The sequence below is a fragment of the Pempheris klunzingeri genome, chromosome 23, assembly GCF_042242105.1.
Source record: "Pempheris klunzingeri isolate RE-2024b chromosome 23, fPemKlu1.hap1, whole genome shotgun sequence".
In the NCBI taxonomy this organism is placed as follows: domain Eukaryota; kingdom Metazoa; phylum Chordata; class Actinopteri; order Acropomatiformes; family Pempheridae; genus Pempheris; species Pempheris klunzingeri.
Genome location: NC_092034.1, coordinates 4,723,146 through 4,738,088, shown reverse-complemented (window position 1 = coordinate 4,738,088; position 14,943 = coordinate 4,723,146). Strand labels below are relative to the sequence as shown.

At 41.5% G+C, this 14,943-nt stretch overlaps 1 protein-coding gene across 1 annotated transcript; it reads right to left on the bottom strand.

The window, feature by feature from the left end:
- Window positions 1-1,989: 1,989 nt before the first annotated feature.
- On the bottom strand, window positions 1,990-14,787 carry supt16h (SPT16 homolog, facilitates chromatin remodeling subunit). The gene is made up of 24 exons (XM_070854505.1): window positions 14,365-14,787; window positions 13,101-13,193; window positions 12,839-13,009; window positions 12,478-12,630; window positions 12,244-12,390; window positions 11,350-11,501; window positions 10,696-10,868; window positions 10,199-10,289; window positions 10,038-10,111; window positions 9,807-9,919; window positions 9,527-9,592; window positions 9,000-9,098; window positions 8,480-8,595; window positions 7,452-7,605; window positions 6,389-6,516; window positions 6,007-6,269; window positions 5,785-5,903; window positions 5,052-5,290; window positions 4,869-4,944; window positions 4,582-4,751; window positions 4,332-4,461; window positions 3,984-4,110; window positions 3,795-3,869; window positions 1,990-2,925 (listed from the first exon to the last, which is right to left on the bottom strand). Exons 1-24 carry the CDS (start codon window positions 14,428-14,430, stop codon window positions 2,816-2,818), a joined length of 3,105 nt encoding a protein of 1,034 aa, XP_070710606.1. The 5' UTR covers window positions 14,431-14,787; the 3' UTR covers window positions 1,990-2,815.
- Window positions 14,788-14,943: the final 156 nt, after the last annotated feature.

Below are 14,943 nucleotides of genomic sequence, written 5' to 3'. Positions count from 1 at the left end.
TGTAAGTGGCTCCCTACCTGTGAAATAAACACATTTCAAGGCCAAACTGGCTCTTTTCCAAAGCACATATTGCACTTTACAAATGTAATAAATATCAATGACTCCCACATTTTACAGTGTTGTGTCAGTAATATTTACCTGTGAGGAAGACGAGGGCAGACAGCCTCCACTTCATGTCTGATCAACTTTTCTTTTTTTCCTGCAACACACACACATCAACTTTTACCTTTTTGCTTTAAACAGAGTGCCTTAAGAGGAACATGCTTGCATTTCTAAATCTCACACGATCTCAAAGCTTCCGCTAACAAAGCCCACAAGGCCCCAGGCAGAGGAGGATGTCCATTTACTTAAGTACTGTAATTAAGCACAACTTGAGGTATTTGTACTCAAAAATGTTATTTCTACTTCACATTAATGTACTTTTTACTTCATTACATTCGTTTGGCTGATGTAGTTACTTTTCAGATCAAAATTGAACACGCAAATACCAACAAATCATCACAAACCACGATGCCTTTTTTACTGAAGTTAAATTAAGCCCAATGCTGCTTACACATTTATCCATCAGTAATAATAATTCAACACTTTAAGTACATTTTGCTGACAATACTTTGGTATGTTTGCTTCTGAAAGCAGGACTTTTACTTGTAATACAGCATTATTACATGAGGTTTCGTTATTTTTACTAAAACAAAGGACCTTAATGTGAATTTTTCACATCAGGTCTTCACAATACTGCACAATTCATTAAAACTCACAAAAAAGTAGTCAAAACCAAAGGTAAATATTATGGAAATGGAAATATTTTTTAAATTCCCTGCTGTAACTAGTCTGTAAAACCCGTATCAGTATGTATTAGTAATTTAAATTAAGATACCAGAACTAATTGTGCAATTACAAATATTTCTGTTTGAGGATAAAATCCAAGCAAAATAAAGAGACATTTTATTACATTTAAAGCAAAATATCACGTAACAAATTCCACTTACCTGTAGCTGCGTCTTTGTTGCGTTGTACTTGTCAAAAGGATTTTTTTTTATCCCACTTTGTCTCTGATCACAAACACACACTGCGGTCACTAAACTGTGATGTGGACAAGCAGGATACAATTCAAAAAAAAAAGGTGAAGTGGTGAAAAATTCTCACCAGACACGTTTCTGGTCCTCAAACACATGCCTTCTCTGCTCCGAGTGACACGACATGACCTTAACTAAGCAGAACAGGTTTAGGTCGAAAGGCGCAGGCTGCCTCAGGAGCTTTTTCTGCAAAGATGTTTGGTGTCAATCTTTCTTGAGTAACAATTTAAAGGCTTTTAGCTTGTCAGCTCAGCCTTTGTGTCAAAGATAATTGTTTATTTCAAACAGACCATGTGCAGTAAGTTACTTCAGCAGCTAATGTGGATCTGTACGCATCTTATCTTTAACACATTTTTTGATGGTTAATTCTGGGATGTCCATCTGTGTCCTTAGATTTCAAATTACTTTTTTCTCCACTTCAGTAGCATTTCCATACAGCAAACTCTCTTTTTATTCCCCTCTATATTGTGATGGTCTTTACGGAGGGGTTTGGTCATATATCAGTCATAGCCAGTGAGAATTTAATGGAGTTTTTTTTTCTTCTATGGTTGTTGACAGTATTTCCTGATTTATAGAGTGAAAAAAAAAAAAAAAGATTTCCTCTGTAAAAACCTTCGACTCTTGATTTGTTTTGTTAATAAGTTAACAAAACGAATCAAGAATTTTAAGAACTTTTATGGTGATAGCTAAACATTTAACCACCATCGCCATGGCGATAGTGTCTCCCCTTAAACTCTTTAACTAATGTTTAGTTTTAGGTTCAAATTAAGTTTAGAGGTTGTTTTTCTGTAAAAGAGTGAAGAATGCTTATCTCATTATCTCGAGAGTCTAATGTGTCTTCAAGTGTCTTGTTTTGTTCAACCCATTTAGAAAAAGAAAAAAAAAAAAAAAACAGCCCATTCAAAAGCACAACTACAGTTCCTTTTAGTTTTATTACAAAAAACAGGATTTTCAGAATTAACAGTACAACAACATATCTACTCATAATGAACAAAAAAGGGAACAGAGGAGGTCAAGTGCGAGGGAGACGGTATGTATGTGTGTGTGCGTACCTGTGTGCATTTACAAACCCCGTTTAAAAAAAGAAAGAATCAGAAAAATGTATCTGCCCCCCTCCCCACTCAAAAAAAGACATATGTTCAATCTTATTACTACAATTTAACAAACACTGAGGAAAACATGAGGGGGGGGAAGTGAAGATGAGGAAGTGGAGAGGAGAGGATCAGGGGAAATCATAAATTTCTCAGTTTTTATATAAAAAACACTTGGCAGAGGATATGTCAAGTCTTTTCTTTTATTTATCCATTAGTTAAGAAACTCCTCTTTTTGTTTTTTTTTAAACAGAAAATAAACAATGCTTGCAATAAAAACCCATTTAAACACACATGCACACACACACTCACACGAAACCCTGATGGATGGATGGAGGTGGGAGGGGAGAAAAGAGCGAATGAGGAAGGAATGAAGAGGAGGAAAGAAAAAAAAAAAAAAAGCTAATGAATGAGGAGCGTGTGTTGACTGTCCTGCTGGTTCTTTCTTACCATTTCAACATGACACTTCACCGACCAACACGAAAAAATAAGGAGCTTCTACGTCTATATACACATTGTGTGTGTCTGAGTGTGTGTTTGTGTGAGGTGTACGAGACAAAAGAGCCATTTGGGGGTAGGAGGGAGGATCAGTTAGGTTTGGCAGTGTGTGTGTGTGTGTGTGTGTGTGTGTGTGAGAGAAAGAGACATTTAGGACCGTCGCTTCTTCTTGCTGGGTGGGGCTGCCGACCGCACCTTTCTCTTCTTGTTGTTGTTGTTGTTGGAGGTGTCCTCGTCCTCGTAGTGACTCTCTCTGTCCGCTGGAGGGCGAGAGGGGAAGAAATATCCTCAGTTGTAAACATATAAAATGATAAATGAAACAAAATTTGTACCTTCAAAATTCTGTTTCACATGACGTGTTTTATGAGGCGACTGTGTCTTTATTATGTAAACAGAGCAGGTCTGAGTGTGAAAAAAGATTTGAGAGAAATTACTGACAAAAAATGTTGCATTTAAAAACAAATAAATGTCTGTGATTAAAACTGTATTAAAAGGAAATGGGAATAAGGCTGAGCTGAATCTTGTGGACGGGACGAACAATGAAAAATGAGTGACGGCTCGGATTTGCAAACCTTTTTGATTTCCACTAACAAGTGATAACCGTGAGTAAAGCAAAACAAATGAGGTGGGAAAAAAAGCACATAGATAATATTATTGCTGTATAGTTTTTAGTTTTTGTTTAAGTTTACTTAAAAGAGGGGCAGTGTAAGTAAGTAATAAAAAACGGTTTTAAAAAACTGATTAAACTTTAAGTTATTGACGGCCCTAAAACCAGCCTGGCAGCACGCTGCTGCCCTCGTCTGGACTGGGCTGACTGGTGACGGATACGCTTGAATGCAGCTTTACAGCAGTAGGAGGAAGTGGACTGTGTGTGTTTCACACTTGCCTACTACCTGTTGCCATGTGAAACATAGTTTAGTTCTCAAAATTGAAAGTGTGGATACATGGAAAGAGACTTATATTTCTCCTTTAAGGCTTTTTCAATTAATTCTTCATTTGAGGAGAAACTTGCCCATCTAAGCTCTTCAAATAAAATTTTTTCTCTTCTTTATTTTAGTCTTCATTTCTTGCCTGCAGGTAACTTTCTGTCTGAACCCTCTACTGTTCCACCTCTGCTCCAGACACAAACCTTTCCTGGCTTCTTCCTCCAGCTCGTCCCAGTCTTTACCGCTCTCCTCCTCGCTGCCGACCGACGCGCTGTAGTCTGCAAAACACAGCACACGACCGAGTGTGTGAGTGCGGCTCACAGCTTCAGCTAAGAATGGTCATTCTTTCCGTTTGTGGCGCACTGCAGAAAAACTTGGGCTGGAAATCTTACCAGAGTCCTCCGTCTCCGAGCTGTAGTCTTCATCGCTGTCTTCCTCCTCTTCCTCCTCTTCATCTGCAGACGGGTTGAACGTTTCATCCTCCATTTCTGACTCTGAATCTTCCTCTCCGCCACTTCCCTGAGACGAAAACGAGACACAGCAAGACGGAAATAAACACAAAAATCAAAACCGTTCCAAGGAGAGATGTGTTTCAAGTTATGATTTAAAAGAAAAAGAAAAGGGGGCGTTTCTTTTGCATCGCATATTAAGAGTAAAACTGATTCACACCACTGGGTAAGAAAACTATAATTACCAAAAAGTTTGTGCCATTTCTTTCCACAGCAGAAAGCTGTCCATACCTCGCTCTCTGGGTCCAAGAAAGACCAGCCTCCCTGCTCGAAGAAGCCCTCAGGATCATCGACGATGGTCTTCATGATCTTCGTCCAATTCAGGGACTGGACTCCCTCCGTGTACTTGATGTCACACGAGCTAAGAGGAGACAGAAAATGTATCTATGCATAAAAAAACAAAAACAAAAGAGCAAACGACAAATACCATAAAGACTAAATAACATTGAATACGTTTGCCTGAATACATTTGATTCCTTACTTGAGCCACTCCTTGATGGGGTCCAGGGAGTTGACGGGCACGGCGTTGATCATGGTGACCTTCTTGTTGTAGTCCTTGTAGACGATGACGACGTCGAAGTTCTTCAGGTGGAACTGCACACGCTCAAAGTGGACCAACTCCACCTCGTCCAGAGTCACCACAAACGGCGGCTAGACACCGACAGTAAAAAGGGTTTTAACAATTTCATTCATTTAAAAAAAACCGACAGCAGAGGGTCTCAAAAAGAGTTCTCATCAGTTAGCGGCTGGTTCACTGTGCTCACTCACCCATTCAGTAACATTGACAAGGGAACTGGACGTGGGTTGTAGCAGGCAGGTACTCCTGTAGGGAGCGCCCTGGAAACTACAAACAAAAGATGCACAGCCAAACAGTCAGTCCACCTGCTTGATATTTTTGTATATTTATGTTTTAGTGTTCGCTCGAAGGTATACTCAGTCTGATTGACTCACCCCAGGTCTCTGAAGGGCACCTCGAACTCCAGCTCTTCTTTAGTCAGCGTCTCTACCTTCTCGATAAAGTTCTTGAAGGCCGACTTGAGCTTGTGCCTCATCTCCCGCTCCATCTGCTCGGCGTACAGGTCGTCTCGGTCGTGCATGTGTTGGTGTTTGCCCAAGTCTGTGGTGATCTCCCCGACCTCCGTGTAGAACTGGACGTCTGTGTGGCGTCTCTTACCAAACATGATGGCGTTCTGGAGGGAAAGTGCGCCGGACAAACTGAAATAAATATTCACTCTCTTGCTGAGTTTTACATGAGAGGATTGATGCCACTCTCATCAAGCTACAGGGTGCAGCTAGTTAGCTCAGCTTAGCCTAAAGACTGGAAACGGACCACCAGCCTGGCTCAGCCCAAAGGTAACAAAATCTCAAGTTGTGATGGGAAGATTGCTTTTTTTCTCATATTAGTAGTTAGTACTTCCTGCTGGTTGCATGGCAACAATGAGAACTTACCAAAACGTGCCCCCCCAAAAATACAAAAGCACAGCAAATGACTCATGTGATCGCATAGTGTCATTTTTACACAAGTCATGATGCGTGATGACGTGCAAGTTTGTGAACTGTAGTCGAGCTGGTTTCCAGTCTTAATGCTCAGCTAACGAGCTCCAGCTTCATACTGAAATACAACATTAGAGTGGTATCAATGCGTCATGTGTACGATGGACAGTGTTGAACCAATAAAACGCACCTTGAGGTGGAAGTGCAGTACGATGATCATCTCCCCGTCACATGGCTGGAAGATGGCGTGTTTGATGTTGTTATAAAGAATGTCCACTTTATCACCGCGGACTGACGTGAAACGGAAACCTGTGGAGGGAGAAGAGAGAAAACAGTATGACGGTTTATCACAGTGCATGCCATTTGTATTGCTGCTATTTATCTCAATAATAAATCATTTCTGCTCTCTCACCATTAGTGTGCGCCTCCAGTGAGCCCTGCATCCTCTTCTGTGCGATGTTGGGTCTGATGTAAAGGTCTTTGAGCTTGGGGTTACTGCGGTTCAGGTTGATGACCAGCGAGTCTTGCTTGACGATGCCCTCCTTCTCCTTCTCTTCGGCCTCTCGCGTCTTGTAGCGCTTCTGCACCTCCTTGATGATGCGGAAGGCGTTCTGCAGGTTGGTGGAGGGCACCGACGTGTCGCCGGGAGCCTTCAGGTTGGATGCTCGGTACGTGCTGGGAGGAGATGTGCAGGGAGTTTAAGGATGGCACAATTGTGAGTGAGAAAAAAAAGAAAAAAGAAAAGACAACTTGCTTCAAGATGATTAGCCATTCTGCAGATGGTTAAGACTCACATTTCTTTGACAAATGTGGCGTCGGGGTTGGGGAAGATATTTCCCTCCTGTCGTCCCAGAGAGCTGCCCGGGACGTAGAAGTTGATCCTCAGGTAGGTGTAGTCTCCTTCTACAGACATACTGATGTTCTAGACAGGGAAAGGCAACAAAAGATCATCAGTCACTAAATAAAAAAAGGTTTAATCTACTAACACCTATCAAAAATAAGTACATTTAAAAAACAACCAACTAGAATTATTGCCAACCAATAAAGTTGCAGTTTACATCCATGTCTGATCTCTGAATATTCGACTTCTGATATATTTTTTTTTGTTCATTTGTTTTTCTTCCATTATTATCCTCATTAGTTGTTTTTATTACGTCAGCACATTCTTATAATACATTTATATCTTAATGTGGAAATGTGTACCATCTCCGTCATCTCACTATGGGTAGCTGACTGTCAGTGGTGCCTCTGCCGAGCAGAAAAATGGCTGAAAACGTTTGCAAAATGGCAGCAGCGAGACAACAAAACACCGCAGTGACGGAGAAATGTCTGGCCGAGTCCTTCCACCCCCAGCCGCAGCAGACTGTCCATTACTACCGAAGCTCAGAGGCCCAAAAAGGGCATTTAGCAAAGCCTCCATCTGTCCAAACCTGAGATTTGAGTCATCAGTTCAGCCACATATCAAATACGGTTGCAAATTCCCTCTGTTCCTCAGTTCTAGCATCAAATCAGACGGCCAGAAAAGAGGTTTTTCTGAATATTACGACGTCACGATGAAGCTGACCTTTGGGATATACAATCATCTCTTCATTTTATCCACTTAGACATCTGTGTTATTTTTCACTCATAATAAGTATGAATTCTTGTGTTTTGTGAGGTCATGGTGATCTGACCACCAACATTGAATGGGACTAATTATTAAATTAAATTCCCTCAATGCGCTCCTGAGACATCGTGTTCACAAGAATGTGGAAGCCAAACAGACCTGTGGACATAATGCCTCTGGCTATAGTCCTCGCCCACAGGAGGCGTAAAAATCACTAATCTGGCAAACAGTCGAGGACGACATCAGTGTACCTTGATGGTGGCGATGTGGAAGGGCGTGGCGATACCAAAAACGGGCATGACGACAGTCTCGTACTTCTTGTCGATGAAGATCTTCATGTCTCTGATGTCCTTTTCTCTGGGCATCTGAGAGACGTTCTTATAGGACACGTTGGATTTTCTGGCCCTGAGAGGAAAAGAGAGTGGATTCAATTAATGAACAGAAACTTAATTAAATGCATGAATCCAGGACTCTGTTTGCTTCCTGCTCTTTTGGGGCATCATTTAGGAAACATTTGTGCACTTGTTAATTCACAATTACAGACTTATTGACTCAAGTCAAATAAAATAGGTTCAAGCAAATCATCAGCATGGGTTCTCCACACTGAGAGGCAGAGTTCAGACAGCTCTGAAGAGTAAAATAAAGTTTACAGAACTCCTTTATACCTACAGAGATCAATTTATACTGCCAATTTATTTTTGAAAAATCATGTGCTTTAAGTGTATGCAAATTCTTTGCCAAACCTTGTAAACATGTTTAAAATCAAGCATTTTTCAAAACTTCCAAGACTTTGTATGAACCTTTGATACGAGTTAAAGACAAAAATGTGTACATACAAGGTTTGTACAGATTTACGAGGAAAATTCAAGCATTTTAAAAAAAAAGGTACCAAAAACAAAATTCCTAATCCTAAATTTTCATTGTTACTATAAACGCAATTTGCAAAAAATAAAGTTTTAATTAATTATTCCTTTATGCCCACAGCAATTGGTGTATACTGTCAATTTGGTTTTTTTCCCCACCAGCCGTTTATATTAACTCTGACTGTAAGTTTTGACCTTTATTATCTGGTGTGAGACGCCAGGAGACAAAACAAAAATGACGACACGATTGTTTCATTTCAAATAAATAAATTTTTGGTTTACATGAGTTATTGTGTTGATAAAACACCAGATTTTGTTGACATTTTTTCAATAAGTACATTTGAATTTAAGCACCCTGTGCCAACCCCGTCTATATGGTTGCACAAAATGTCTGACATGTAAGAATTTGCACTCACTTCTGAATCTGTTGTTCTCCTTTCTGCTCCGTCAGACGACGCTTGGCTTCTTCATTCAAATGATTGGCCAGCTCCTTCTGGTGGGCCCGCCTCTTCTCCTCCGCCGTCATCTCATTCTGTTCGACAACAGACACAACTGAGTGATCACACAGAGACACCAGCTGGAAGATTGTTTTTGTTGGGTTGTTTTTTTTGTTTTTTTTTTTAAATAATGGGGAAAAGAAATTAACATTCATGCAGAGTGTGGACATGTGTTAAAATGCTTTAGATGGTTGGAAACCAAAAACACACAAACAACTCACTCAAATAAAAAGAATAAAACAACAACTTTTTTTCCCCATCAGGACGTGGATTTTTACAAGCTAACCAGTTCAACTGATGAGATTTTAGAAAAAAAACAATACTTACCTTCCCAAGTAGCTGGTAGAGTACAAAAACATTCACAGTCTTAGTTACTAACACTCAAGGTGGCACATTAACACTGATCACCAGTCACATAACCACATCCATCCACACTTACTCTGGTTCTGTCTGCGAGCAGCGCGGCACTCCGAGCTCCCTTCCCCAGCAGCTCCTCAGCATCGTCCCCGTCCTCCTCCTCATCCTCCTCATCGTCGTTCTGAAGAACACGAGACAGAAGACGGAGAGCGTTTCAGCAAGTCAAAAGTTAAAAAAGACGCAGAGACGCGTCGCTGATCGTTGTGAGGCTACAGCACAGGATTAATCTTTCTAAACTTATTCTACTGCTCCGAAAAAGGCAGCAGGCTAATCCTCTAACCAAAGACAACTGGAATGCAATTATCAATTAAGTACTGTTAACTCTAATAGTTTAGTCTAATAACCGCAGAGGGTGCCTTTATTTGAAACCGGCTTAAATTAGAGACAGGCCATTATATCCATTTCCCATATTTCAGGATGAAGCCTACATGTTTTCTGATATATATACTCAATACTTCCTGTACCTATTTCAAATTAAAAGCCCGTCCTTCCAGTATTTCAGTGCACAGAACCACCTCATTCATAAACAAAATGAGCAAAGACACCTACCTTCAAGAAGATTCCCACATTTTTTATCTTTTTCTTGACTGGTGTGAGTATCGTGGCGGCCTCTTCCTGTTACAGAAACACGTCAGGTTACAATTAATGTTACAGAATTAAGTGCTGTGATTCTTTATTTTTTTATTAAACTGTTGCACTTTTGGTTTAAAGAGAAAAGAAAATGCTCTTCTCTTGAAATGATTATTTATGCACACAAATTAAGACCTCTGAACAGCTCTTATTAAAAGAAGTTGCATTCAAGTGTCTCGGCAAGAAACGAGCATCTTACCTCATTGATCTGTACTGTGTCTCCGATAAATAAGGCGTACTTTTTCTGCTCCTCCTTCTTGCCGTCTTTGTTCACGAGGTCAGCGAAACCCAAACTGATACTCAACACCATGCCTGCAAGTGACGCAAATTAACTTATTAATTTTTTATTTATTGTGATTATGCATAAAAACCAAATCAATGCATTTCAACCCATTTGCATCCAAGTGCACTAATCACCAGTAAAGCTCACCTTTTTTCAGTTTGTACTGGTTTTTAGTGTTCAAAACCAAGGAGCCTTCTCTGAACTCAATTCCCATTGCAAAGCTACAAAGAACAACAAAATGGAGACGTGAAACAAGTGTGTGAATGCGCGCGAGGATGTAGAAAAAGGTTGCATTTGTGTACATTTACCCGAGGTTTTTGGTCAGCTTTGCTACAAGGTCTGCCTTCTCTTTCTTCATGTACTCCAGAACAGCGTTGTAGGCGTCGCAGATTTTTACACCTGAGGAGGAAGGAGAGAGAGAGAGAAAAGGTTCATAGCAGCACACACGAATATGCTCAGTACTGAACCTTTTTACCCACATTTGGAAATGTTTGCCTGCTTGCTTATGGTAGCTACCCACTGGAGGTGCAGCAAGCATGTTAGTCATTCAACAGGACAGTAAGTCAGCAATTACTCATTTTTCAAAACAAAAAAAGCCAAATATTTGTGTGTTAATTTTCTAAAATATGACTTATATAAAATGAGCCTTTGTTTTTAATCAAACAGCAGTTCAAAACAAGCATCGTGAATGCGTCTGTGGCATTTTTCACTACGCTTAGTCAAAGCTTTGAGCCGCCAGCATCACACTTTGTGGATTTAACAGGTACGCAAAGCTCCCACACTCCCGGCGTGCTCCTGAACTCACCGTGTTTGAGCTGTTTGAGCAGCTCCTCTTCCACTTGCAGCAGGAAGTTATAGTTGTCCTGCATCTCCTGAGGGGGGTCCACCATGAGAGTGCGCACCAGGTTTGAGCAGTACGACTTGTAGCGGATCCCCATGGCACACGTGATGGCCCCGAAGTGCATGTGGTTCTTATCGCTGGAAGAGAAGAGGATCAGCTTTGGTTAAAATAATCATCGAAGTAAACATTTATGATGGTGTAAGAGTGCCTTTCCCGTCTCTGATTGCCCCCCGCTTCCAGTCCTTACGTCCAAAACATAAAACTACTCATTTGTTCTACAACTTAAGAAAGGTGAAGCGGTCATTCACTCCATTCATTTCTAAGGGAAAATACCAGTTCCACATTCTCAACTGTGACGATTTTATGCTTTTCATTTCCTTATATGATAATAAACCGACTATTTTGGGGTTTTTAACTATTTCTGAAGATGTCACCTTGGGTTTTAGGAGATTCTGATATGCTTTTGACATTTAATAGACCGAACAAAATCATGAATGGATGAATCATTAGTTGGAACCATATATTTTAAAGTAATTTCCCCCCCAAAAGTAACAAGTAACTTTCTATAAAGTTACCAACAGCTTTGTCGCCGTTGGTGGTTGAGGTGGTGGGAGCTACCTGACGACGCTGAACTTGAGGCTGTAGTTCCCTCCGCTCTGGATGATGGGAGGGTAACACATCTCCACTGTGGATGGATCTGCACCACCGAGGTACTTCTTCTCCTCGATGGCCTTCTCCACCGACTCTGCCAGCTTGCTGTGACGTACTTTCTGTTGAGGAGGGGAAACCGACATGGGAATGGTTCAGCACAAGCTTCTGGATATTTACATCGAGCGGACATTTTAGACAAAAAACTAAAACGAGGTTTGAACTGTTCTGCTGGAGAAAGTACGAGCCCTTAAACCCTTGTTGACTAATCTGCTTGTAACACAGGATGTTTATCACAGCACGGCTCACGTTCATGTTGAATTCCACCAATTGCTTGTAGAAAAAAAAAGGTCATTAATTAATCATAACTCAACAAAAAAGGCTCATTAAGATATGGTAACACGGTATTAATGCTGCATTCAGAATGGGAAGAACAGGAAATCCTCCTGTTATTCCATCGTAGGGGTGTTCATGCATGTTGTTGCTGAAAGAAACTCCCAATATCTGCCACATGGAATTGCAAGTCGGAGGGCAACCTGGACTGTTTTCCAACTTGGTTGCTCTAAATTACATTTTAATTATATGACATAAAAGCACCACAAGTGTGATCAAACACAGACTGAATACCAACATTTCTCCTGTTATCGATTAAGCTTTCGTGTCATCATGTTTTATATCAATTTTAGTAACTGAAAGCAAACACGAGTAGAGGAGAGAAAGACGAGAGCCAACTCTTAGACTATAAAAGACGTTCAGATAAAAGACCCCGCAAAAACGCTATAAACTCCAGCATGAATAATTATTAGTCCAGAAAATCACTGCTAAGAATCAGCCCTCTGACGTGAATCCATTGTTCCATCTCACCTCATCTGCGTCGACGATCTCCATGACGCGCTCCTTGAAGAACTTGGAGTAAACCTCACTGGTGATGGCCGCTGCCTTCTTCATCAGGCTCAGCTCCCCGTCTTCCTTCACCGCCATTGTGTAGGCGACCACGGCGCTGATGTCCACCTGCAGACAGGACATGATGCAGTGTTGGAAAAAGAGATACCGGACACCTTCCCCGCGATCCAGCTTTCATTTTGGATCGCCCTTTACCTTCTCCAGCCCCTCGGCGGTGATTGTGTCGTTCCAGCTCTTCATGTACTCTCCGGGGAATTTGTCCTTGCTGAAAATTCCCACCGTCTTTCCTTCTTTGCTGCCTCTGATTGCCTCGATCATCTTGTCAAAGTTGGCCTTGTTGCTTTCATTCTGATAGAAAAAAAAAAAAATGATTTTACGATTATTCATAAGAACACAAAGTAAAAGAAAGATTATAGAACCAACAAAATCTTGCTGAATAAACCACAAAAGAGGAAGTGTTAAATCTTGTGTCACGGACTGATGACTAAAACAGATCTTTCAGTCAAGTGTGCAGGTAACTGTGCAAAAGAGTGCGTATTCGACCATCACAGGTTACCTTTTCTCTGGTGAGCAGGGTGATGGGCGGCAAACCGTTGGCGTTCTCATTGCCTTTAGTTATGGCCACCTGTTTGAGGAAATCCACCTTTTTCTTGCTGGCGAGGAAGATGATTTTGGTGTCGCAAAACACCATGATGGTGTCCGTCAACTCGTAGCCAAACAGCCACGTCTGAATAGAAAGAAAGAAAAAAAAAAAAGTTAGGGAAGCAGTGCATCCTGAGATTTGCGGTCACGCTGCTGTGGCCGAGGCGTGCCCTCACCTGTATGGCTGTGGATTTGGCGTACACGATTTCCTCGTCCACTCCCACAGACACCACAATGGCATCGACTTTGCCAAACTCATCTTCTCCTTTCTGGAAAAAACATAAAAAGATAGAAACAGAGAATTTAAAGTTATGCGTGAAAGAACAGATTACAAGACCACATTAGAGGGGGCTTCTACTTCATGTGCGATAATTCTTTAGGAGACGTCTGGTAGACAAAGAGTGTTAGTTTCAGTAGTTGCATGAACAACCCTGGTAGCTTTTTTTTTTTGAAAGCATCACTGGAAAGTTGATTTGTAAAAGTGAGGGCTTCATCAGCAACAGATGCTGCATCACCAGGCAGCCCACAGAGGGGACTGACAGTCTCACAAAGCTGTATTTAAGTCTTTAAAAGCCAGTTACGATGCACATGAAGGACTCTTGAATAGCTGCATGAGAGCTGTTTGTCAGACTGCACCATCTGCGTGGTTGAGCCTCAACATCAAGAGAAAAAACAAAAGCTCACCAAGAAACATCAAGTTACAACTTCTACAAATGGGCTCAATACATTAAAAAAAAAGTTGCAACTAGCTTACGAAAAGTAAATTCAAACATTTCAGGCTTTATGTAAAAAGTAATTTCCGGAACACGCAGGCATCCTGCACATGTTAACCTTACTGTGATGCTGGCGTTATTCTGATGCTAATTAGCCAGCTAACATTAGCATGTAGCGAGCGTTACGAGTGTAAACTAGCAGTGGCGTTTAAAAGACAAGTGTCAAGCACACCTGCGTGGTAGTTTATGTTTCTGTGATCACTTTAACGCGATTTAATCGTCAAATTAACGGACGTTAGTTTGTTACGAGCTTAGCTGACTGGCTAGTAAGTTAGCTCGGTGGCAAAGTTACTAGCTAGCAGGCTAGCTAACGTGGTGAATGGGATGATTCGTGTGCTAACATGAGTTAGCTAGTTTGTGTGATGTGCGATACTGGGGACACAAAATAATCCAATCCAAAACACCGTCCAGTTGGAGTGGAGTTACTGAGCTGATAAAGCTTGTCGAAAGGTGCACGCAAAGGCCTGTAAAGCCCGGGTGTCGGCTGTGACTGCGGGCCGGGTAACATCACCCCTCACGCCGACAACAGAGTCAACTCGCTCGGCAGGAGAAAAAAAACGCGGCTAACTTAGCGGCTGGCATCTCCCTGCAGCTCACTTTGTCCGCGTTAAAATCAACCACAGCGGACACCTTAGCTCCAACACATGCTCCAAATCATTATTTTTACCTTCCAGTTGCTGTATAATCTCTTGATCCGGCGGTAGTACGCTTCCTTGTCCAGGTTTACCGCCATAGTGCGTCCTGTGTTGCAAACTCCAGCTCCCGGCTTCGCTGCTCAGCAGGCCGGATGATGATGATGATGATGATGATCAGTGTCAACTAACAATAACGCACTTTCTTTCCACGCCTGCTGAGATCCACACACCACTACGAGATGCTGCTGCTGCTGCTGCTTCCCTTTTAATTGCACCACAGAGGCCTTTTTCACTGAGGACCCATGTAAAAACAAGCCACGCAATGGCCTCAACAAGCAAGCACTCGGTTAAAATACGGTAAATTATTAAAAAATTTAATGTAATTTGGCTTTACGCCACACTCACAACCACGCATACACCAATCTGTTATAATTAAGTCCTCAGCCCCCCCTCTCTCCTCCTTTCCTTCCTCCCTCCTGTGCTTCTTTTTCCTCTCCCTCCCCCTCCGAGTCTTCACATATCAGCTTTTATAATAAACAAATGTTATTTAAAACCACAATAACACCTGACAAAACCTTCTCGCGTCTTTCCAACTAAATCAATTTTAGAAA

Bases quoted from the DNA above. Each gene is read 5' to 3' on its own strand.
- supt16h (XM_070854505.1), bottom strand. From the start codon at position 14,430: ATGGCGGTAAACCTGGACAAGGAAGCGTACTACCGCCGGATCAAGAGA. The intron at 6,517-7,451 runs GTACACTGATGT...TTCCCTGTCTAG, and splicing joins TCCACATCGCCACCATCAAG to AACATCAGTATGTCTGTAGA. The intron at 5,904-6,006 runs GTGAGAGAGCAG...CTCCCTCCACAG, and splicing joins ACTGGAGGCGCACACTAATG to GTTTCCGTTTCACGTCAGTC.